The 24,894-nt window shown below is 36.6% G+C and overlaps 2 protein-coding genes across 6 annotated transcripts in view; one reads left to right on the top strand and one right to left on the bottom strand.

The window, feature by feature from the left end:
• Positions 1-1,236: 1,236 nt before the first annotated feature.
• On the top strand, positions 1,237-4,966 carry LOC134853920 (fibrous sheath-interacting protein 1-like). The gene is made up of 4 exons (XM_063869887.1): positions 1,237-1,490; positions 2,079-2,268; positions 2,489-2,960; positions 3,122-4,966. The coding sequence occupies exons 1-4, from the start codon at positions 1,281-1,283 to the stop codon at positions 4,557-4,559; spliced, it is 2,310 nt and encodes a 769-aa protein (XP_063725957.1). The 5' UTR covers positions 1,237-1,280; the 3' UTR covers positions 4,560-4,966.
• Positions 4,967-4,986: 20 nt separating this feature from the next.
• The window catches only part of LOC134853921 (uncharacterized), a 65,049-nt gene continuing 45,141 nt past the window's right edge, over positions 4,987-24,894 (bottom strand). For 4 of the 5 annotated variants that reach the window (XM_063869888.1, XM_063869891.1, XM_063869889.1 and 1 more), the window contains 3 exons: positions 12,723-12,853; positions 12,249-12,308; positions 4,987-5,227 (listed from right to left, as the gene is read on the bottom strand). In XM_063869888.1, the coding sequence (XP_063725958.1) occupies positions 4,987-5,227; positions 12,249-12,308; positions 12,723-12,853 (432 nt within the window). The remainder of the gene's footprint in view (positions 5,228-12,248; positions 12,309-12,722; positions 12,854-24,894) is intronic. The other variant, XM_063869890.1, reaches the window with a different exon arrangement.

Raw genomic sequence — 24,894 nt, 5'->3', positions numbered from 1 at the left:
CGAATAAGGTGAGCGAGCAGGCTTAAAATAGCTTATTCATGCTTAATTTGAAAACTCAGTTTTACTCTTGTGAAGTTTGTTTTTCGGAATTTGTTTCGGAGATCGTTTTGGGAATCATTTTTAAAAATTCAAACTTTTAAGCTCTAGAAAAAAACTACACTAATTTAAAAAACTTTTTTTTTATGACTATGGTCAGAATAATCTGTTCTGCTTGCCCAGTAACCGGCTATCCTTGTTACCATCGAGTTTATCTAAGGCTTTTGTTCAGATCCTGTCATCGCATCACGAATAATAAACTACATAAATTGGAAAAAGTAACGTTTTTTTGTTCCGAATTTTCGGGTGTTTTCTTTTTTTTTCCCAATTAAAATCGAGTCCAATAAATAAGGGATTGAATGATTTTTTTGTTTTCCGATAAAATTTTTGATAAAAAATTGCTGTCAAATATGCGTATTTTTTGGTGCTATCGATTATACCTAATTGTTAAGTTTTCGTTCAGAACCGCTCAGCTAGACGAACAAAAAACATCACAGTTTTGCGCAAATATATATATTTTTTATTTTTATGGTTGCTACTATGTGCTAATTGCACAGCAACCGGCTATCTTTGTTTACTTTTTCAACTGTCTGACCTTTTCGTTATAAAATTTTCGAATATTTTTTTATCGGCCTTTAGATCCATTTTGCGTTGTTTCATGGCGAAAAAAGTATTCTATGCCCATGTTGTGTTTCTGTGAACTTGGAGTTATAAGTATCCTATGTTTGATAGACATCTTTACGTTTTTATATGACAATAATTTTACATTTTTGTATGGTCCAACTGGTGTCTCTACCCGAACGTTTGGTTCTACCCAAAATGATTTTTGCGAAGTTGCCAAATTTTACAATAGCAGACGCCAAATATAACAGAAGCTCGGTTTACCAGAGCGTTTGCAGCTCCGACGTTGAAAATTGAAGAGCACTTGAAGAACCGAGTAAACATTTTGGTCAGTAATGTAGCGACATGAACCGTGAAAAGTCAAGACAGGAGCTGTTATATTTTTGGCAACGAAATTATGGAGTAAAACTCGCGAATGCGTTGATAAAAATTTATTTCATTTTTCAAAGCTGGGGTTGCAATGAAGGTAAAAGAGAGGGTATGAACAGAATGACAGATGGAGTAGCCCGATACAGAAATATTGAGTTTATTTTTTTTTTACTAAGAGGAAGAAGCAGCATATCTAGAAATATAGACTACTGAATATTCAATAGAAATAGTGACGATTAGTTTCAGAGTGAAGCATGGCTGGTCTGTCCTCTAGTCGTTCCAATTGTAGCAGCAGGTCCAGTTTCATCTACCCCAATGTCAACTCGGGCTCTCAATCCCCCAACCGGCTGAGCTTCGAGGCAGATCACCCCCAAGCATCAGCATCCACCTACTCACTCGGGGGCACTGATGAGGACACAGAACGCGACGGAGATGACAGCTCAAGTAGCGAAGATAACACTCAGGTTTCACAGAGTTGTTTTATTTTTCAGCTCATAATGAAAGACAGCTGTAATGTTTTGAAGTAATTGAACACTATCTTGTCTTTGGAAGTAAGTGTTTTCTACGAAACCATTTTTGCACGCTTAGAAGTTTCTTCGATGCAAAAGTGTACTTTTTAAATTTGAATACTTGAAAGGTCTTGAAATGTTTGTGATCGAAAACCTCATAACGCCCTTTTTTCTTCAGATGAGAAGAAATTAATTTCGACTACGTTTTCAGTTTATCGTGAAAAAAAATTAATATGATACATTGCAAATTGTCGGCTATATGGGCGATCAACCCAATCGTTCAAAAATGCAGTTGTTAGGTTAACTGATTTTCTGACAGTTTCCACGAACTGAAATGAAAGAGAAATGATTTGAATGGTCAAAATGAGTAGCGTTAGTTGAATTAAGTTCGTTCGGAGTAGTTGACTGAAAAGGATGCTGCTACCATTTGGCATAACTACTAATGTATTCAATCGGTTTTACACTGCTTCTATCGTAAACAGTAGGTTCTAAGAATCAACACGGGCTATGTTAGGATCTTGTGGATTGAATACTGTTATCTAGGTCTCTTCGGGGGACGAGAGGTACCTGGAAACGAGGCTGTCCGACATGGAGTTCCAGTCCACATTCCGCTCTGGCATGAGTGGCTCGAGGAGGAGTAACAGCCACGACACACACCGACAGCAGTTGGTTCCAATCATGACACATGCTCAGATCAGACAGGCCATTCTAGGAAATGGGACTGCAACAGCAGGTAACTAATCATGTTTCCAGCAAATCAATCCAAAATACTCTGAGAAAAAGTGTGAAATTGACACCATGAGCAATTAAAGAAAGAGTATTCAGGAGATGTGAGTTTTCTGTAAGTTTTTGACCCTTGCAATTATTGAGGTTCACTTTACTTAAATATACCCTTGAGTTGTCAAATGCACCCAAATTGTACTATAAATGGGGAAAAAGTTGAGTGGTTTAAGAGGAAAGAGGAGGGAATACTGAAGAAGAACATACTGCATCACCTCGCAATTCAGTCTCATCGCAAGACCCAAATCAGCCCTCTGGAACAGAAGTAGTGGCCGATGATGAACTAACCGAAGATCAGATCCGACTCAGACGCGAGTTCGAAAAAATGAGACGACTCGACAAGATCCTTCGAAAGAAGCAACGACTCGCAGATCGTGTGAAGCGTGATCGAATCTCGTTTCAGCGTCACGTAGTTTCGGAGGTCGAACTAATCGAATCGGGAAATGTGCTGTCGTCGGACCGAACGCCCTCGAGGGAAGAAACAGTGAATACGAGCAAGTATATGGCACTTGTTAAAAACGACATTCAGTTGAAGCCTACGCGATTCAAAATGTTAAAACAAGATGGATCGGAGGCTGAGGGGTTCGAACCGGTGTTTGCTACTCAGCCTGATTTGGACGACGACAAAGTGCCAGGATTTTCAGGGTATGATATGAGTGAAAAAATGAAAGAAAAGCAGTTTCGGCTTTTCAATCAAAATACCAAACCGTCTCTGTTAAAAAAACTACAAGAAAACAGTGTGCGTGCTCTGCTTATAATGTAATTTTTGATAGACGTTATGATGATTCGGATTGTTTTGGTTTTAGGTCAGAAAACAAAAGAGGAAAGAAAAGTCAAGCGTCGTCAAAATCCACTAAATCTCCTAAAGGCGCACAGTCTCCAAGCATGCGATCTGATTCACAGAGATCTGGATCTTCAATTGGAGAAGCGTCAAGTACAGCTTCTACTAAAAACTCGGCCACTTCGAAAGGGTCCTCGAAAAACAGCAAGCATAACAAGAAATTCATTGAGCGCAATAAAGAGCTAGCTAGTGATGCTGCGAATGTTATACCAATGACGAACGAAGAACGTAGTCGGTTAGACGGATTGCTGAAAGATATAGATACTATTGATGAGGAGCTGCATGATTTGGATGAAATGAGTCCCCTGTCTCCGATTCCGGGAAGTGTAGGCCAATTAGCTCCGCGTGGGAGTGTGCGTCGGTATTCCGCAATGAGCGAAACTGATTCGAAACTGTTGAACGAAATTGACGATAAGCTGAGTGGATACTTGACATTCGAACAGTTCAAAGAGATATGTTGGAACTCGGGAGTGAGTGGGACAGCCCACTCTGCATCCATAACTGGCTCGGCTATCGACGACGCCAGCGAGACAAATGAGGGGTCCAATTTGACCACAGGTGATGAAAAAATACGAGAAACGAGAGAAGATCGAATAGCGCAAATACGAGTGGCTCATATTGACGAAAAGTTGAGACGAATGCAGCTGGAGAAATTACAAGGCCCCGACGCTATAGATTACCACAGCGAAAACTCACAAAGTGTTGTTTCGCAAAGCCAGTTGAGAAGACTGTTGAATGAACTGACTCAGCAGCACTCGAGCGAGTTGGAGCAAGGCTTAATTTATCCGAAGCCAAACGAAGATCAAATCAAGTCTTTGTTGAGCGTCTCTCGACCATCCACGGCTTTGGAGGAGTGGACTTACATAGGATGCAGTACAAGCAGAACACTCGCAGTAGAGGTTGAAGAAATCACAAAATATTTGGACAAAATTGACGCTTTTGTTGAAGCTATTGAGTACAGCCCAGAAGACGATCCGCTCTCTGGTCTTAATATTGAGTCTATTGAGGGCTCTAATGCTACTGAAGCTACTAGGTACCATAGAGATGATGAATCAATTTCAGTGCAATTAGCCGGAAGAGATAAAAGTGGTAGTCGTTCTGCAGAAAAATTGTCTCAAGATCTGCAAATGTTGGATCTGAGGACAGACATGCTAATGCGACGTCTGGCAAATCTTCCAGAATTGAAGGAGCCGCCGGATACCCAATGGTCGGTAACTGCTGGTCCTGGGAGTGACTTGGTAGGGAGGAGTGTGACTTTCGAAGAGATTGAACAAAACGAGAGGTTGTACGAGTTAGACAGAGATATGGAACATCTGAGAAGTAAACTGGAAGCTCTGGAGAAACTACGAGAGCAAACTCTGTCCCACGTGTCACCTTCGCAAGAAACTTCAACTGAAAATTAATCTAACTGAAAACTAGTTCAAGTTGACATTAGCGGGACATGCAGTTCTGAAGATAACTAAATGTCATAAACTAGATTAAACCAGATATTTTGTTAAACAAAATCGGTTAAATGTCATTGAGTGATCTTTTTGTCTAATCAATAATTTTTCTATTTGAAAATCATGTTTTGGGTATAATATGTCTATCTATAAATCAATTGAATTAAATGAGAACTAAAATGAACATACATGACATACTGACTTCATAATTTAGCCTATGTAAATTAATAATTGAAGTTCTCCTGCTTTACAGGATGCTCATTGGTTGTACAGATGACATTGTAAGTAGTTTCTATAAATAGTTGTACATATCAATTGCGAATATCAATTAATATTAATAATAGCTTTTTGGCAAGTAATTTGATGACAATTCTACGAAGGTCTGCGGCTAAGTTCGTATTTGCGAAACGCCCAAAACATGTTCCATGTACTGTATATTGTGTCCTATTTCGACTACACCGCGCATGTTGGCCCGGCCTAATTCCCAGTTGGCCGACTTGTGTCTTACTTTTTCGCAGTACTGGGCGATCATCTCCTTGGGGGGTATTCCTTTGTCTCTTACTCCGTCTACTTGGCGGTAGTGGTGAACTCCGAAATGACGCGGGTCTAGAAAGTAAATGTTTCTCCTTCTGAAACAAAATTAAGCTCATTTTCCGATTGAATAATATATTCTGTCACATCGCTTGATGTCACTTTAGTACACGCACACAGAGACCCATGCCTCGAAATAAGCAAAACGAGCGCTTTTAGGGGTCGATAAACGTAGTTCAGGTGTATTACTTATGGTTTTTTTATTCAGTTCATTTCTTTCGTTAAAATGAAGTCAAATTCAACTTTCGAACAGAAAAAGTGTGAAGGTCACGCTAAACGATCATCGAAATCTCGTTAGTTTCGGAAATGGATTTATATTTTCCGACTTCCCAGCGAAATAAAAGTTAACCTTTTAATCAAGTTTTCTCAAATTGGGTTAATTGTATCAAAAAGGTGAGAATCGTAAACGGTGTTTCAAATTCAAAGAGCTTTAAAGTCATTCAATTAGTTTTCTAAAATTAGAAATTCAAATAAAGAGTGTATTTTTGTTGTTTCCATGCGTTCATTGACTCTTTTTCAACTCTGTTGGCTATGTTTGAATTTGAAACAAGAGTAGTTGTTCACAAGAAAATTAGTCTAGAGTGTCGCTACCACTTTTATCCAAGCAGAACAACTTTTTAAAATCGAAATACTGGAAACACAGATTTAAGGATGATTGCAAAAGATATCGTTTAACCATTCTTTGCACTATCAGAATTTGTGTTATTTTTCAATTTTTTTCTCCAATTCAAGTTGAACGTTAAGTCTATATTTTGCCCTCCCTAATAGTTGAAGTTCTGTCAGTTTATATAGAGCGCAGCCATTGCTGTCTGCTATGCATCCCTTAAGAGTGTGGAATTTCAGATCTAGGAGTTCTCGAATAGAGTTGCTTCCATAACCTTTGGTTTTTCAAGTCGTTTTTTCTTCTTTTGAGCCTCATGTCTTTTCGCCTCTTTCTTGATTTTCACACTAGCGAGCTTAGAAATGCTTTTTTGCCGTGTTCTCGCTAGTGATTGCGAGGCGCACCTTCGCCTTTGTGTCTAAAAAGGGTCTTAATGGAAATGTCTCTGTTTATTCTACCCCTCTGTCTACAGCCTTCAAAGAGTCTGGAGCGTGGGGTATTTGAACTATAGTTTTTGAATTTCTTTTTTTTCTCAAAAACTACTCTCCCAAATCTAATATTTTGGTCTCAGTGAATTGAACGGGTGTTGGAAATCTCTCCTGCATAAGCAGCTACTCCAAAAAAAATCACCCAAAGTTATAGCCCTCGCAAAAGTGAAGCTATTTTTTTATTTTGAATTTCGTCGAAAACGATCCTCACATATTTAAGATTTTAGATTCAATCGAAAGAATGGATTATGGGAAGTCTTTAACATACGCGGTTATTGCCATTTATTTACACAAAATTTTGATTTTTTTTAACCGTTTTTTGATTTTTGTTTTTAGAGAACTACCATCACTAAGCAAATTTTTTTAATAGCTAAATCTAGGTTTAAAGTTGCGTGAATCTTTTTTGCATTAACGGCTACGTCAAAATTTTTACACAAAAAGCTATAATTTTCAGAAATGTCAAAATTTGGATTTATTGACCGTTTTTTAGATTTTCTCAACAACAATCCTGCAAAAATGATAAGTTTGATCAAAACGACAAATGTTCAAAGCCTACGTTTATTTATGACTAGCCCCAATTTTTTAAGAAAAAAATATGGCCTTCAAAAAATCAAATTCTTGATTTTTTGAACATTTTTCTGAAAATTTGCAACCATCTCGAAAACTATCCTGCCAAATCTGGGATTTTAATGGTTCAATTTTTCTGCCTCTGAAGCATTATCAAATATGAAACAATGATAGCTGGTTCCTCTGGTAACCGCACAGAATTTTCTGATCATAATCTTGAAAAATACGAAGCAAAAAGTTTTTTTTCCAAAATAGTGTTTTTTTTTCTGGATGAAGTGATAAATTAATCTGAAGGAAAAGTTGAAAAACTTTCAAACTTTACTGCAGAAATTTGAGAAAGTCTCGAAACTTCTGATTCCAAAAAAAAACGGTTAAATCACTCCAAAAAAAAATCTTTTAACTTGAGTAAAACTAAGTTTTCATGGCTTAGATTAAGCATAAATCAGCTATTTGGAACCTGCTCGCCCACCCTAATTGCTCGAAATTAAACCAAAAATTAAAAATTTCAAACAGATTTCTCTCAGCACCGGATTTTTTTTTCAGAGCCGTCAAAGTTCGTTCGTATCACGACTGAAAAGGCTTTGAAATGGTATATCACTCAATGTGCGTGACAAAAAAACTAAAACACACACGAAAACAAAATTCCTCCAATTTTCAATGGTCGGAACAACAATTTGCTCTTCGTAAAAACTAATAAGACCAGTAGCGTGCCGACCAGCAAATTTTGCTAGTTGTATTTAACAAGAGTGCAAATCTTTTTTTTGCCATTCGTACAATCCAGAACTAGGTTCACCCCATTTTTCACTGAGAATTTGACAAAAGGGATAAAAATTGCCAAGTAGATACCAGCGCAGTCCCAGCATGTTCAGATTAAATCACTGACCAAGTTAATTGGAAAATATTGCAGGCAAACAGACACTTGTGTAGGTAAAGTCATGCACTGGCCCGCGTCTGGATTTTAAGCCCCTCGTTACCCAAACTCTCCACTTATAGCAGTACTATTTTATGACATCCTATTTAACTGACTGTCCCAAAAGTGTTTCTATGGGTGGCTTTGCAAAGTTACCTATGTGAGTTTTTAGAGACTGTTGTCGATAGAACTCATAGCGACAAAAATCAAGGTCGTAAATTAGAATTTTCTGGTCAAGGAAGAATTGTTTGAAAAAAATCAAAAATTGAAAGATCGAAACAAAAGTCACAAGTTTTTCAGACGGTGTTTTCAATTTGATTTATTAATGTTTTTAGTTTGCTTATTTTATGACATTGTGTTCTGCTGTTAAATACCGAAATTTAAGGCAGTTTTGTTTTTGTTAACTTGTAATTTCAAATAATTTAAAAATGAAATGAATGTTGTCACTCAGCCAGCTATCCGAAACCGATCTACCTCAGAACGAAAACGAAGCAGAAATATAGTCCGCCGACTTGGGCTCGAACCAAGGACCTAAAGATGACGTCCCATCCTTGTAGAACGGCTTGGTTACCAACAACGGGCAATCAGTAATTGTGGATGGATTATTTTGGTCCATTTCAAATGACTGTTTGTTGCAGTAGTGAGAAAAGATGGGCTTTTCTGTTCACCTGTATGACTAACTGTGCTGTAGACATCGGAATTGCTCCTTCCGTTGACACCGGCTCTTGTGTCATGGGGTTTGAAACATGGGGATTGAAACAAGCCTTTTTGGCAAAAAAGTGACATTTGAATTTTTGACTAGCTTTTATCTGGCATAGTAATGTATTTTCAAAAACTATCTTGGATGTAGTACAATTGATTGAAAATGAAATGTGTTCTATGCATTCTAATTCTCAATTTTGAAAGATTCGCTATGCTCAAATTTTGTCGTTTTCAAACAATAAATTACACTTATCGATGTTTCTTAAAACATTTTCTTCTAGTCTGATAGCAATTTAGGTTTGACAAACCCGAGTCTTTTCATTTAATTGGTTATTATTGCAAGCCGTCAAAATTCAGAGCCGTGAAAATTCGTTCGTATCACGACTGAAAAGGCTTTAAAATGGTATATCACTCAATGTGCGTGACAAAAAAACTACAACACACCCGAAAACAAAATTCCTCCAATTTTCAATGGTCAGAACAACAATTTGCTCTTCGTAAAAACTAATAAGACCAGTAGCGTGCCGACCAGCAAATTTTGCTAGTTGTATTTAACGAGAGTGCAAATCTTTTTTTTGCCATTCGTACAATCCAGAACTAGGTTCACCCCGTCTTTCACTGAGAATTTGACAAAAGGGATAAAACTCGCCAAGTAGATACCAGCGCAGTCCCAACATGTTCAGATTAAATCACTGACCAAGTAAGTTGGAAAATATTGCAGGCAAACAGACATTTGTGTAGGCAAAGTCATGCACTGGCCCGCGTCTGGATTTTAAGCCCCTCGTTACCCAAATTCTCCACTTATAGCAGTACTATTTTATGACATCCTATTTAACCGACAGTCTCAAAAGTGTTTCTATGGGTGGCTTTGCAAAGTTACCTATGTAAGTTTTTAGAGACTGTTCTCGATAGAACTCATAGCGACAAAAATCAAGGTCGTAACTTAGAATTTTCTGGTCAAGGAAGAATTGTTTGAAAAAAATCAAAAATTGAAAGATCGAAACAAAAGTCACAAGTTTTTCAGACGGTGTTTTCAATTTAATTTATTAATGTTTTTAATTTGCTTATTTTATGACATTGTGTTCTGCTGTTAAATACCGAAATTTATGGCAGTTTTGTTTTTGTTAACTTGTAATTTCAAATAATTTAAAAATGAATTGAATGTTGTCACTCAGCCAGCTATTCGAAACCGATCTACCTCAGAACGAAAACGAAGCAGAAATGTAGTCCGCCGACTTGGGTTCGAACCAGGGACCTAAAGATGACGTCCCATCCTTGTAGAACGGCTTGGTTACCAACAACGGGCAATCAGTAATTGTGGATGGATTATTTTGGTCCATTTCAAATGACTGTTTGTTGCAGTAGTGAGAAAAGATGGGCTTTTCTGTTCACCTGTATGACTAACTGTGCTGTAGACATCGGAATTGCTCCTTCCGTTGACACCGGCTCTTGTGTCATGGGGATTGAAACATGGGGATTGAAACAAGCCTTTTTGGCAAAAAAGTGACATTTGAATTTTTGACTAGCTTTTATCTGGCATAGTAATGTATTTTCAAAAACTATCTTGGATGTAGTTCAATTGATTGAAAATGAAATGTCTGTTTTATGCATTCTAATTCTCAATTTTGAAAGATTCGCTATGCTCAAATTTTGTCGTTTTCAAACAATAAATTACACTTATTGATGTTTCTTAAAACTTTTTCTTCTAGTCTGATAGCAATTTAGGTTTGACGAACCCGAGTCTTTTCATTTAATTGGTTATTATTGCAAGCCGTCAAAATTCAGAGCCGTCAAAATTCGTTCGTATCACGACTGAAAAGGCTTTAAAATGGTATATCACTCAATGTGCGTGACAAAAAAACTAAAACACACCCGAAAACAAAATTCCTCCAATTTTCAATGGTCAGAACAACAATTTGCTCTTCGTAAAAACTAATAAGACCAGTAGCGTGCCGACCAGAAAATTTTGCTAGTTGTATTTAACGAGAGTGCAAATCTTTTTTTTGCCATTCGTACAATCCAGAACTAGGTTCACCCCGTTTTTCACTGAGAATTTGACAAAAGGGATAAAACTCGCCAAGTAGATACCAGCGCAGTCCCAACATGTTCAGATTAAATCACTGAACAAGTAAGTTGGAAAATGTTGCAGGCAAACAGACATTTGTGCAGGCAAAGTCATGCACTGGCCCGCGTCTGGATTTTAAGCCCCTCGTTACCCAAATTCTCCACTTATAGCAGTACTATTTTATGACATCCTATTTAACCGACAGTCTCAAAAGTGTTTCTATGGGTGGCTTTGCAAAGTTACCTATGTAAGTTTTTAGAGACTGTTCTCGATAGAACTCATAGCGACAAAAATCAAGGTCGTAACTTAGAATTTTCTGGTCAAGGAAGAATTGTTTGAAAAAAATCAAAAATTGAAAGATCGAAACAAAAGTCACAAGTTTTTCAGACGGTGTTTTCAATTTGATTTATTAATGTTTTTAGTTTGCTTATTTTATGACATTGTGTTCTGCTGTTAAATACCGAAATTTATGGCAGTTTTGTTTTTCTTAACTTGTAATTTCAAATAATTTAAAAATGAAATGAATGTTGTCACTCAGCCAGCTATTCGAAACTGATCTACCTCAGAACGAAAACGAAGCAGAAATATAGTCCGCCGACTTGGGCTCGAACCAGGGACCTAAAGATGACGTCCCATCCTCGTAGAACGGCTTGGTTACCAACAACGGGCAATCAGTAATTGTGGATGGATTATTTTGGTCCATTTCAAATGACTGTTTGTTGCAGTAGTGAGAAAAGATGGGCTTTTCTGTTCACCTGTATAACTAACTGTGCTGTAGACATCGAAATTGCTCCTTCCATTGACACCGGCTCTTGTGCCATGAGGATTGAAACATTTATGACTCTTCGTAGTAAACCAAGTTTTGTGTGGTCAGACAACGGTATCAATTTTGTTGGAGCGGAGAAAGAACTTCTGCCATGAGTAGAAAATTTGGAACAGATAGGTTTCCTCGCTGTAAGTGCATTAGAGGATTCAATAGAAATACAGTCCTCCAATTTGCCTAGCGTACCACTCATTAACTGCCCGTCCAAAAACTCTTGTTGATGCCGATTCAACTGAATTGGAAGCGTCAAGGCCTAACCATTTCCCCCTGGGCGAAGATAACTGCGGTAAAGTTAACGTCGCCAACTTCGCATCCGTTAAGACCCCAGCAGGTCAATTAGTAAGGCCCTTCAGTAAAACGTGTTCCAATTCTCTCTTCGTTGGGTAGTTCGGCGTGGGTTCAATTAATAAGAACATAAAACATACGCTCCGTAATCTGGTCCGAAACCCTCAAAAAATTTTGTTTTCTTTTGTTTAGGTGCTGTTTTCAAGTTGATTTATTAATATTTTCATTTTGCGTATTTTATGACATTGAATTCCGCTGTCAAATACCCAAACTTATGGCAATTCGTAATTCTTTGTTGATTTGTAATTTCCCATATTTACGGTTAATTTACGTATGAAATGCATGATTGCCAATCAGCCAGCTGCACGAAACCGATCTGCCTCAGAACCAAAGCTAGGTAGAAATGGTTCTATTTTATGGCATCCGTTTCAATCGACTACCTTAAAAGTGTTCACTGGGTGCCTATGCAAAATTACCTGTGTGAAAATCCTCAATTGGCATCTGGTGCAAAAACAAAATAGGATTTTTTTCGTTTACCTCATATATTTGGTGTTTATTATCGAAGGTGGAAGGGGAAAATCAAAAGTATTGAGGGAAACAACAGCAGGAATAACTCACCTTTGCTTCTCAATCTTGTCATTCACTTGTCTGATTTGAAGAGTACCTCGCTTCATTGTGCTAAATAGGAAATGGGGTGATCATGATGATGATAATGATTCTGTTTCCCAGAAAATAAGTCAAGTTTAGCTTTTCTGACCCCCTCCCCCCTCCTCACACACACACACACACTCGCACTTTATTGCCTAACCGAAACACCGAAAGCGTCCTCTTCATTTGAAAATCAAGCGTCTCCATATGAAGTACAAATAGTCTCAGAGCACTCAAACTCTGAATTATCAAGAGACTCAAAAACGTGCGAAATCATTTTCGTCTGCCTGAAGCAAACCAACCCCCCCCCCTCCTCGTGAGAATGTTTAGATCTGCTACCGATGATGAATGAATCTAATTGTTGGCGATGACATAAAAGAATGACGTTGAGTTTCTTGAATTGAACTAGAAAGAAAGGATAGTGAAAAGGGAAAAGTAACTCACCTTCTCGCCTGGTTTAGCGAGTACTCCTCAAGTGTCTGGGTGCATCTATGCGCACTTGTCATTGCACACACTTCTGGGCAAATGATGCTCTTAGCATTGGGGTTCCTCCACGTCTTACTATCCGCCGAATCCTGAGCACAGGGATGGGTGATATATATCAAGTGATAAATATCATGATAAATATCATGATATATATCATGATATTTTTGACAAAAAAATCCATAAATATCAGCTGTATCATGAAATCAGGTAAATTTGACATGCCTCTTGCCTAATATTCCCATCATCAAAAGAACCGCGGATTTTCTTTGTTCTCGTTTACCGCCAAATTTGTTCAGTGATTAAAGTTTTGAATAATGCTTGAACAACAGAACGTCCAATTCAAGTTCATTTGCAAACTACAGTTTTTAAATAGTTTTCAAGTGTTCCTATAGGCTGAGTATTTGTTCCCCAACTGTTCCCCGAGAATATCAAAAATATCAAAAATATCGTGATATATATCAAAAATATCGGATTGATATGATATTTTTAAAAATATCAGATATCACCCCATCCCTGCCTGAGCAGCAGTTTCAATTTTGTTCAATTTTTGGGATCTTATCCGAACATTGAACCTTTGTTACGAGCTCACTTCCCTTTGCAATTGAGGGGGCATTAGTAAGTAAGGTCCAGTTTTCTGGGCATTTCGATCTTTCACGCAGTACACCATGTAGATTTTACTCGTATTAGTTGAATTACGGCGTATTTTGAGGCATCTAGATCGATATACCAAACCGAAACTATTTCGGCCAGGAAAAAGCATAAATTATACAAAATATAGGAACACAGTAACCTGTTACAATGAAATTTTGAATATCACAATCTTTAGTGATTAAAGTAGCTGAAATTTCAAGAAAAACAAGTAAAAAAAGTAAGCCGGCAAAAAAGCCGATACACGACAGTCTCGAAATAGATTTTTTGGTATAATTCAAAAGTAGGCTTTCTAGCAAAAAAGTGTGAAATTTGATTTTTTGAATAGCTTTTTATCTGGCATAGTAATGTATTTTCAAAAACTATCTTGGATGCAGTACAATTGATTGAAAATGAAATTACTGTATTATGCATCATAGTTCTCAATTTTGAAACATTTGCTATGCTCAAAATTACCACCTATTTAACATATCACCAAGAAGAGCTATAAACAAAACGAAAAAAAATATCAGTAAAAAAATAGCGAAAAACAACTTATTTTGTCGTTTTCAATTGATAAAATACACTTATCGATGTTTCTTCAAACATTTTATTCTAGTCTGATAGCAATTTAGGATTTATAAACCCTAGTCTTTCCATTAAATCTGTTATTAATGCAAGAAAGACATAATACAAAGCAATTGAACTAATATAAAAACATATTGGTAAAAAAAAGTAATCCAAAATACGGTGTATATAATCATGATATCAGTTATTTTCATCAAAACCGATATGACTAACACAGCATGTTGCTTAAAATGTAGCGAATAAAATGTTGAACAAACCTATTTTTCGAAGGAAAAAAATGAAAGAAAAAAGTAAAAGGTTACTTTTTTTAAATTTTGTGTTTCAAAAGCGTGTCAGAGAAATTCATTTTAAGCTATGGCAAACATATTGTCAAGTTTGAATCAAAACAAATTCACAAAATTGATTAACAGCTAATAAAAAAAATCATTAAGCCAACAAAATTACGGACGACATTCAATAAGCTGAAAACTTCCCAAACTTTTTCGGTGAAAAACATCATATTACATGAATGTGCTTGTACACGAAACAAAGAAATAATGAACACTACAATCACCTTTCTTGAATTCAATTCTACCCGAAACAAAGCAATCATTAACGGTACAATCACATTACTTGAATTTGCTTGTACACAAAACAAAGCAATCATGAACAGTATGTGCAAGTTTTATGTGGTGTGAAAAAATTGATAATTTACCCATTTTAAATTCCTTCTACATTGTTGACCATTCTGTGAACAAAAGTATTAAATAAAAAATTACAAATTACCCGGATGCAACTTCCTTGCTTAATATAATAAGCTGCATCCAGGTTATTTGTAATTTTTCATTAAATACTTTTGTTCACAGAATGGTCAACAATGTAGAAGGAATTTAAAATGAGTAAATTATCAATTTTTTCACATCACAAAAAACTTGCATATACTGTTCATGACTGCTTTGGGAGAGCTTGGAAAATCAATATGGTCGATATGTATATATATTCATTTTGAGGTGGAGCGCGCGCCGACAAAAAAACAAGATAAATGAACAAAACTTTCCACGGATTTTATATGCAGTTTTTTTTTCTAAGAAAAATTATTTGGGATTTCATTTTTCAGCTTTGAGAAAAACTTCTTTAGTTTTGAAAAATTTTTCTTATATAAAAAAATGATAAAAAAATGAAATTCTGTCTAAAATTGGCGAGCCCGAAAAGTCGGAATTGGTCGAAGGAAAAACCTCACAATATTTTGTTACTTTTTTGGACAGCCGTAACAAAAGAAACATGAACACTTTTGAACAAACATGAACAAGCCTAATATGCTCTCTTGCCAAATCGCCTGAAAAGATACATTATTGAAGATATAGAGAAAACATTGACGTTTTTTTTGTGTTTTCTATTGGTTCTCAAGTGTATATTTACGGAAAGCAATGACCATTTTAGGCTTTATAATTGTCTAGCAGTTCAACGAGATAACTTTTTATGTTCACGCATTTGTATCTCGTGTCTAACAGTCAAGATGTCTCCCATTGCAAATTCTCGGTTAGTTCACGCTTTCGAGCATAAATTTTTTCAATTCAAGTAGGTTAGTTTGAAGTAGGCACTAAGTGGTAATGGCGGTATTGGAGATCAGTCGAAAGACTCAAAAGCATTAATATAAAACCGGTATGAAGTAAGTCAATGAACTGATATGCGCCAGTAACACACCATATGTGGAAGCTCGAAATCTTTTTTTAACACGAGCTAACTCAAAAATAAACACCAAAGAATGGTCTAAATGAAAAACAAATTACAAAAACAAACGAATACAGATAATATCTAACGAAGTACCCAAAAAAATCAGAACTTGCACGTTATTTTCATCAATTGATTAACAATTTTCAGCTGCACTTATATCTAGAGCCAATTGTATCCGAATTTCGATAGAATTCTAGCACCACTCAGCGTAGTTCTTCGCATGCAAAATTTGTCCCTCTAAACAACAATTTGACGTTTTTTGCTATACCATCTGAAAAACTATACTTTCAGCTGAAATTGAAAAACATTTCCGTGATAGTCTCGAAATTATGGGGTGTGGAAACCTACAGAGTGTTGGTATTAATCACGTTTTTTTAGAGGCTTCAACAGATTAACCAGTCGAGGGTTTAGGTTTTTCTCGTTGAAATATTTTGACCCTTTCTACCCTTTTGACCTTTTTGAACTTTCTAACCTTTCTTTTTGAACTTTTTAACTAAATTAACTATTTAGGGGTGATATAATATAGTACGTGGCAGACTCAAGCTAAATAGTTAAACCACTTTTTTAATACTTCGAACAAAATTTATAATTTCTTTCTAAGCCAAATCGTTTGGCAAAAAAGCGTCAAATTTGATTTTTTAATAACATTTCATCTGACAGATTTTTGTACATAAAAACTATCTCAGTAGCAAGTACAATTGACTGAAAAAGAAATGAAAATAAAATAAATGATAGTTCTCAAGTTTCATTCATTACCTAATTTAACAAGGATAGCCGGTCAACTAAATACAATTTTACAACAAAAAAATACAACAATATAACGAAAAAAAATTTCAGCGTGGTATGATAAAAGGAGCTAAGCAAAAAAACTGTGGATTAGGTATATTCAACAGCCATCCTAAAAAAAGCAAATTGGAAAAAAAAATTTTGATAAAAGTTATTAGAAATACGAAAAAATGTTTCATGTTTTTTGCAGTTTTTTGCAGTTTTGAAGATTTTGATTCCAAAAAGGGGCTAAAATACACAAAGTAAACCAACTTTAGCCAGGTAAAATTAAGTTTTAAGTTTCAAATTAAGCCATTGTAAGCTTTTAGGCAATTAAAATAAGACTTGTCGCTCGCTTTATTCGCTCGAAAAAAGACAGAAAATCAAAAAATTCAAACTGGTTTTTCGAGAAACTGGGAAAACTTTTTGAAGTTTTTTTAATGTAGCTCGAATCATGAAAGCGCTTTAATATGATATATCACTCAACCTAGTCCGATGATTATTTGTGGTACCTGATTTTGCGTGGAAAACAGAAAGAAAAAAAACTAAAACACAACCGAATACAAAGTTCCTCCCCATTTTCAATGGTCGGAACAATAGTTCTCAAAGTTCCGTTGAAAGCGTCGGCCGGTTGAAACTTGGAAGAGTGAGTTGCAGAACAACAAACATTCAACGGATCAAAACAGGGAAAGAAACACAAAAGAAAGCAATGGGGCATAGTAATTGCAGTATGAGTGCTTCATTTGGATAAGAAAAGTATCGGCCAGTTGAAACTTGGAGAATCAGTGGCAGAATAACAAATATTCGACGGGCCAAAACAAAGGAAAGAAGTACAAAAGTATGCAAGAGGCATATAAATGGCAGCATGAGGGCTTCATTTGATTATGAAAACTATCGGCCGGTCGAAACTTCCAAGAGTGAGCGGCAGAATAAAAATTATTTAACATGTCAAAACAAAGGGAAAGAAGTAGAAAAATATACAATAAGGCATAGAAATGGCAGCATGAGGGCTTCATTTGGATATGAAAAAAATCGGCCGACTGAAACTTGGAAGAGTGAGTGGCAGAATAACAAACATTCACCTGGTCAAAACAAAGGGAAAGAAAAACAAAAGTATGCACGAGACATATAAATGGCAGCATGAGGGATTCATTTGGATATAAAAAGTATCAGTCGGTTGAAACTCGGAGAACGAGTGACAGAATAACAAATACTCAACGGGCCAAAACAATGAGAAAGAAGTAGAAAAAAATGCAATAAAGCATAGAAAAGTCATTTGGATATAAAAAATATCGGCTGGTTGAAACTTGGAAGAGTGAATGGCAGAAAAACAATTATTCAATGGGCCAAACAAAGAAAAAGAAAAAGAAAAAATGCAATAAGGCATATAAATGGCCGCATGAGGGCTTCCTTTGAAAATGAAAAGTATCGGTCGGTTGAAACTTAGAAGAATGAGTGGCAGAATAACAAACATTCAACAGGTCAAAAGCATGAGAAAGAAGTAGAAAAACTTGCAATAAGGCATAAAAAAGGCAGCATGAGGGTTTCATTTAGATAAGGAAAGAATCGGCCGGTTGAAACTTGGAAGTGTGAGTGGCAGAAAAACAAACATTCAACAGATCAAAACAAAGAGATAGAAGTACAAAAATATGCAATGAGGCATAGAAATGTCAACATGAGGGCTTCATTTGGATATGAAAGTTATCGACCGGTTAAAACTTGGAAGAGTGAGTGGCAGAATAACAATTATTCAACAGGTCAAAAGCAAGAGAAAGAAGTAGAAAAATAGGCAATAAAGCATAGAAAGGGCAGCATGAGGGCTTCATTTGGAAATGAAAAGTATCGGCCGGTTGAAACTGCGAAGCATGAGTGGCAGAATAACAAACATTCAACATGTCTCAACACAGAGAAAGAAGTAGAAAATATGCTATAAGGCATAGACATGGCATCTTGGGAGCTTGATTTGGATAAGAAAAGTATCGGCCGGCTGAATCTTTGAAGAGTGAGTGGCAGCAAAACAAACATTCAACAGGTCAAAACAACGAGAAAGAAACAGAAAAATGTACTATAAGGCACAGAAAAGGCGGCATGAGGGCTTCATTTGGATATGAAAAGTATCGGCCGGTTGAAACTTGGAAGAGTGAGTGGCAGAATAACAAAAATTCAACCGGTCAAATTCAAGGGAAAGAAGTAGAAAAATATGCAATAAGGCTTAGAAATGGCTTCTTGAGGGCTTCGTTAGAATGTGAAAAATATTGCCCGGTTGAACCTTCGATGAGTGAGCGGCAGAATAAAAAAAAATTCAACCGGTCAAATTAAAGGGAAAGAAGTAGAAAAATATGCAATAAGGCATACAAATGGCAGCATGAGTGCTTCATTTAGATAAATAAAGTATCGGCCAGTTAAAATTTGGAGAATGAGTGGCAGAATAATAAAACATTCAACAGGTCAAAACAAAGAGAAAGAAGTAGAAAAACCTGCAATGAGGCATAGAAATGTCAACATGAGGGCTTCATTTGGATATGAAAGTTATCGGCCGGTTAAAACTTGGAAGAGTGAGTGGCAGAATAACCAGCACTCAACAGGTCAAAAGCAAGAGAAAGAAAAAAAATAGGCAATAAAGCATAGAAATGGCAGCATGATGGCTTCATTTGGAAATGAAAAGTTTCGGCCGGTTGAAACTGCGAAGAATGAGTGGCAGAATAACAAAAATTCAACATCTCTCAACAAAGAGGAAGAAGTAGAAAATATGCAATAAGGCCTAGAAATGGCGTCATGGGAGCTCGATTTGGGTAAGAAAAGTATCGGCCGGCTGAAACTTTGAAGAGTCAGTGGCAGAAATACAAACATTCAACAGGCCAAAACAAATGGACATAATCATAAAACATGCAAGGAGACATAGATTTAGCAGCATGAGGGCTTCATTTGGATATGAAAAGTATAGGCTGGTTGAAACTTCGAAGAGTGAGTGGCAGCAAAACAAACATTCAACAGGTCACAACAAAGAGAAAAAAGTAGAAAAATATGCAATAAGGCTTAGAGATGGCATCTTGGGAGCTTAAATTGGTTAACAAAAGTATCGGCCGGCTGAAACTTTGAAGAGTGAGTGGCAGCAAAACAAACATTCAACAGGTCACAACAAAGAGAAAAAATTAGAAAAATATGCAATAAGGCTTAGAGATGGCTGCATGAGGGCTTCATTTGGATAAGAAAAATATCGGCCGGCTGAAACTTTTAAGACTGAGTTGCAGAAATACAAACATTCAACAGGTCAAAACAAATAGATAGAAGTACAAAAATATGCAATGAGGCATAGAAATATCAACATGAGGGCTTCATTTGGATATGAAAAGTATAGGCTGGTTGAAACTTCGAAGAGTGAGTGGCAGCAAAACAAACATTCAACAGGTCACAACAAAGAGAAAAAAGTAGAAAAATATGCAATAAGGCTTAGAGATGGCATCTTGGGAGCTTAAATTGGATAACAAAAGTATCGGCCGGCTGAAACTTTGAAGAGTGAGTGGCAGCAAAACAAACATTCAACAGGTCACAACAAAGAGAAAAAAGTAGAAAAATATGCAATAAGGCTTAGAGATGGCTGCATGAGGGCTTCATTTGGATAAGAAAAGTATCGGCCGGCTGAAACTTTTAAGAGTGAGTTGCAGAAATACAAACATTCAACAGGTCAAAACAAATAGATAGAAGTACAAAAATATGCAATGAGGCATAGAAATGTCAACATGAGGGCTTCATTTGGATATGAAAAGTATCGGCCGGTTGAAACTTGGAAGAGTGAGTGGCAGAATAACAAACATTCAACAGGTCGAAAGCAAGAGAAAGAAGTAGAAAAAATAGGCAATAAAGCATAGAAATGGCAGCATGATGGCTTCATTTGGATAAGAAAGTTATCGGCCGGTTGAAACTTTTAAGAGTGAGTTGCAGAAAAACAACATTCAACAGGTTAAAACAAATAGATAGAAGTACAAAAATATGCAATGAGGCATAGAAATGTCAACATGAGGGCTTCATTTGGATATGAAAAGTATCGGCCGGTTGAAACATGGAAGAGTGAGTGGCAGAATAACAAACATTCAACAGGTCAAAAGAAAGAGAAAGAAGTAGGAAAAAGGCAATGAGGTATAGAAATGGCAGCATGAGGGCTTCATTTGGAAATGAAAAGTATCGGCGGGCTTAAACTGCGAAGAATGAGTGGCAGAACATCAAACATTCAACATGTCTCAACGAAGAGAAAGAAGTAGAAATTATGCAATAAGGCCTAAAAATGGCGTCATGGGAGCTCGATTTGGGTAAGAAAAGTATCGGCCGGCTGAAACTTTGAAGAGTCAGTGGCAGAAATACAAACATTCAACAGGCCAAAACAAATGGACATAATCACAAAACATGCAAGGAGACATAGATTTAGCAGCATGAGGGCTTCATTTGGATATGAAAAGTATAGGCTGGTTGAAACTTCGAAGAGTGAGTGGCAGCAAAACAAACATTCAACAGGTCACAACAAAGAGAAAAAAGTAGAAAAATATGCAATAAGGCTTAGAGATGGCATCTTGGGAGCTTAAATTGGATAACAAAAGTATCGGCCGGCTGAAACTTTGAAGAGTGAGTGGCAGCAAAACAAACATTCAACAGGTCAAAACAAAGAGAAAAAAGTAGAAAAATATGCAATAAGGCTTAGAGATGGCTGTATGAGGGCTTCATTTGGATAAGAAAAGTATCGGCCGGCTGAAACTTTTAAGAGTGAGTTGCAGAAATACAAACATTCAACAGGTCAAAACAAATAGATAGAAGTACAAAAATATGCAATGAGGCATAGAAATGTCAACATGAGGGCTTCATTTGGATATGAAAAGTATAGGCTGGTTGAAACTTCGAAGAGTGAGTGGCAGCAAAACAAACATTCAACAGGTCACAACAAAGAGAAAAAAGTAGAAAAATATGCAATAAGGCTTAGAGATGGCATCTTGGGAGCTTAAATTGGATAACAAAAGTATCGGCCGGCTGAAACTTTGAAGAGTGAGTGGCAGCAAAACAAACATTCAACAGGTCACAACAAAGAGAAAAAAGTAGAAAAATATGCAATAAGGCTTAGAGATGGCTGCATGAGGGCTTCATTTGGATAAGAAAAGTATCGGCCGGCTGAAACTTTTAAGAGTGAGTTGCAGAAATACAAACATTCAACAGGTCAAAACAAATAGATAGAAGTACAAAAATATGCAATGAGGCATAGAAATGTCAACATGAGGGCTTCATTTGGATATGAAAAGTATCGGCCGGTTGAAACTTGGAAGAGTGAGTGGCAGAATAACAAACATTCAACAGGTCGAAAGCAAGAGAAAGAAGTAGAAAAAATATGCAATGAGGCATAGAAATGTCAACATGAGGGCTTCATTTGGATATGAAAAGTATCGGCCGGTTGAAACTTGGAAGAGTGAGTGGCAGAATAACAAACATTCAACAGGTCAAAAGAAAGAGAAAGAAGTAGGAAAAAGGCAATGAGGTATAGAAATGGCAGCATGAGGGCTTCATTTGGAAATTAAAACTATCGGCGGGTTTAAACTGCGAAGAATGAGTGGCAGAACAGCAAACATTCAACATGTCTCAACGAAGAGAAAAAAGTAGAAATTATGCAATAAGGCCTAGAAATGGCTTCATGGGAGCTCGATTTGGGTAAGAAAAGTATCGGCCGGCTGAAACTTTGAAGAGTCAGTGGCAGAAATACAAACATTCAACAGGCCAAAACAAATGGAAATAATCACAAAACATGCAATGAGACATAGATTTAGCAGCATGAGGGCTTCATTTGGATATGAAAATATCGGCCGGTCGAAACTTCGAAGAGTAAACGGCAGAGTATTAAATTTTCAACAGGTCAAAATAAATGAAAATTAACACAAAACATGCAAGGAGACATAGATTTATAAGCATGAGGGCTTCATTTGGATATGAAAAGTATAGGCTGGTTGAAACTTCGAAGAGTGAGTGGCAGCAAAACAAACATTCAACAGGTCACAACAAAGAGAAAAAAGTAGAAAAATATGCAATAAGGCTTAGAGATGGCATCTTGGGAGCTTAAAATGGATAAGAAAAGTATCGGCCGGCTGAAACTTTGAAGAGTGAGTGGCAGCAAAACAAACATTCAACAGGTCACAACAAAGAGAAAAAAGTAGAAAAATATGCAATAAGGCTTAGAGATGGCTGCATGAGGGCTTCGTTTGGATGTGAAAAACATTGCCCGGTTGAAACTTCGAAGAGTGAGTGGCAGAATAAGAAACATTCATTAGGTCAAAAAAAAACGGAAAGAAGAACAAAATATGCAATGAGGCATAGAAAAGACGAAAAGACAGCATGAGGGTTTCATTTGGATTTGAAAACTAATGGCCGGTTGAAACTGTGAAGAGTGAGTGGCAGAATAACAAAAATTCAACCGGTCAAATTAAAGGAAAAGAAGTAGAAAAATATGCAATAAGGCATAGAAATAGCAGCACGAGGGCTTCATTTAGACATGAAACGTATAGGCTGGTTGAAACTTCGAAGAGTGACTAGCAGAATAAGATACATTCAACAGATCAAAACAAAAGTAAATAATCACAAAAAGTGTAATGAGGCAAGAATTAGCAGCATGAGAGTTTCATTCGAATACAGAAACTATAGGCTGGTTGAAACTTCAAAGAGTGAGTGGCAGAATAACAAATATTCAGCAGGTCACAAGAAAACGAAAGCAGTACAATAAAAAGCAATGAGGCATAGAAATAGCAAGTAGAGGGCTTCATTTGAATATGTAAAATATACGGTGGTTGAAACTTTGAAGAGTGAGTGGCAGAATAACAAATATTCAACAGGTCACAACAAAGGGAAAGAAGTAGAAAAATATGCAATACGGCATAGAAATAGCAACATGAGGGCTTCATTTGTATATGAAAAGTATCAGCCGGTTGAAAGTTCGAAGAGTGAGTAGCAGAATAAGATACATTCAACAGATCAAAACAAAGGTAAATAATCACCAAATATGTAATGAGGCATAGAATTAGCAGCATGAGGGATTCATTTGAATACAAAAAAAATAGGCTGGTTGGAAATTCGAAGAATGAGTGGCAAAATAACAAACACTCAACAGGTCACAAGAAAACGAAAGAAGTACAATAAAAAGCAATGAGGCATATGGATGGCAGCGTGAGGGTTTCATTTGAATATGAAAAGTATCAGCCGGTTGAAAGTTCGAAGAGTGAGTAGCAGAATAAGATACATTCAACAGATCAAAACAAAGGTAAATAATCACCAAACATGTAATGAGGCATAGAATTAGCAGCATGAGGGATTCATTTGAATACAAAAAAATAGGCTCGTTGAAACTTCGAAGAGTGAGTGGGAGAGTAACAAACATTCAGCAGGTCACAACAAAAGGAAAGGAGTACAATAAAAAGCAATGAGGCGTAGAAATAGCAACATGAGGACTTCAATTAGATATGAAAAGTACCAGCCGGTTGAAACTTCGAAGAGTGACTAGCAGAATAAGATACATTCAACAGATCAAAACAAAGTTAAATAATCACAAAATATGTAATGAGGCAAGAATTAGCAGCATGAGGGTTTCATTTGAATACAAAAACTATAGGCTGGTTGAAACTTCGAAGAGTGAGTGGCAGGTTAACAAACATTCAACAGGTCACAAGAAAACGAAAGAAATACAAAAAAAGCAATAAGGCATATGAATGGCAGCGTGAGGGCTTCATTTGGATATGAAAAGAATCGGCCGGTTGAAACATGGAAGAGTGAGTGGCAGAATAACAAACATTCACCTGGTCAAAACAAAGGGAAAGAAAAACAAAAGTATGCACGAGACATATAAATGGCAGCATGAGGGATTCATTTGGATATAAAAAGTATCAGTCGGTTGAAACTCGGAGAACGAGTGGCAGAATAACAAATACTCAACGGGCCAAAACAATGAGAAAGAAGTAGAAAAAAATGCAATAAAGCATAGAAAAGTCATTTGGATATAAAAAATATCGGCTGGTTGAAACTTGGAAGAGTGACTAGCAGAATAAGATACATCCAACAGATCAAAACAAAGGCAAATAATCCCAAAATATGTAATGAGGCAAGAATTAGCAGCATGAGGGTTTCATTTGAATACAAAAACTATAGGCTGGTTGAAACTTCGAAGAGTGAGTGGCAGAATAACAAACATTCAACAGGTCACAAGAAAACGAAAGAAATACAAAAAAAGCAATGAGGCGTATGGATGGCAGCGTGAGGGCTTAATTTGAATATGAAAAGTATCAGCCGGTTGAAAGTTCGAAGAGTGAGTAGCAGAATAAGATACATTCAACAGATCAAAACAAAGGTAAATAATCACCAAACATGTAATGAGGCATAGAATTAGCAGCATGAGGGATTCATTTGAATACAAAAAAATAGG

The sequence above is a fragment of the Symsagittifera roscoffensis genome, chromosome 9 (assembly GCF_963678635.1).
Source record: "Symsagittifera roscoffensis chromosome 9, txSymRosc1.1, whole genome shotgun sequence".
NCBI lineage: Eukaryota > Metazoa > Xenacoelomorpha > Acoela > Convolutidae > Symsagittifera > Symsagittifera roscoffensis.
This window is presented reverse-complemented; position numbering and strand designations above follow the sequence as displayed.

Bases quoted from the DNA above. Each gene is read 5' to 3' on its own strand.
- LOC134853920 (XM_063869887.1), top strand. From the start codon at position 1,281: ATGGCTGGTCTGTCCTCTAGTCGTTCCAATTGTAGCAGCAGGTCCAGT. The intron at 1,491-2,078 runs GTTTCACAGAGT...ACTGTTATCTAG, and splicing joins GTAGCGAAGATAACACTCAG to GTCTCTTCGGGGGACGAGAG. The intron at 2,269-2,488 runs GTAACTAATCAT...GAGTGGTTTAAG, and splicing joins AAATGGGACTGCAACAGCAG to AGGAAAGAGGAGGGAATACT.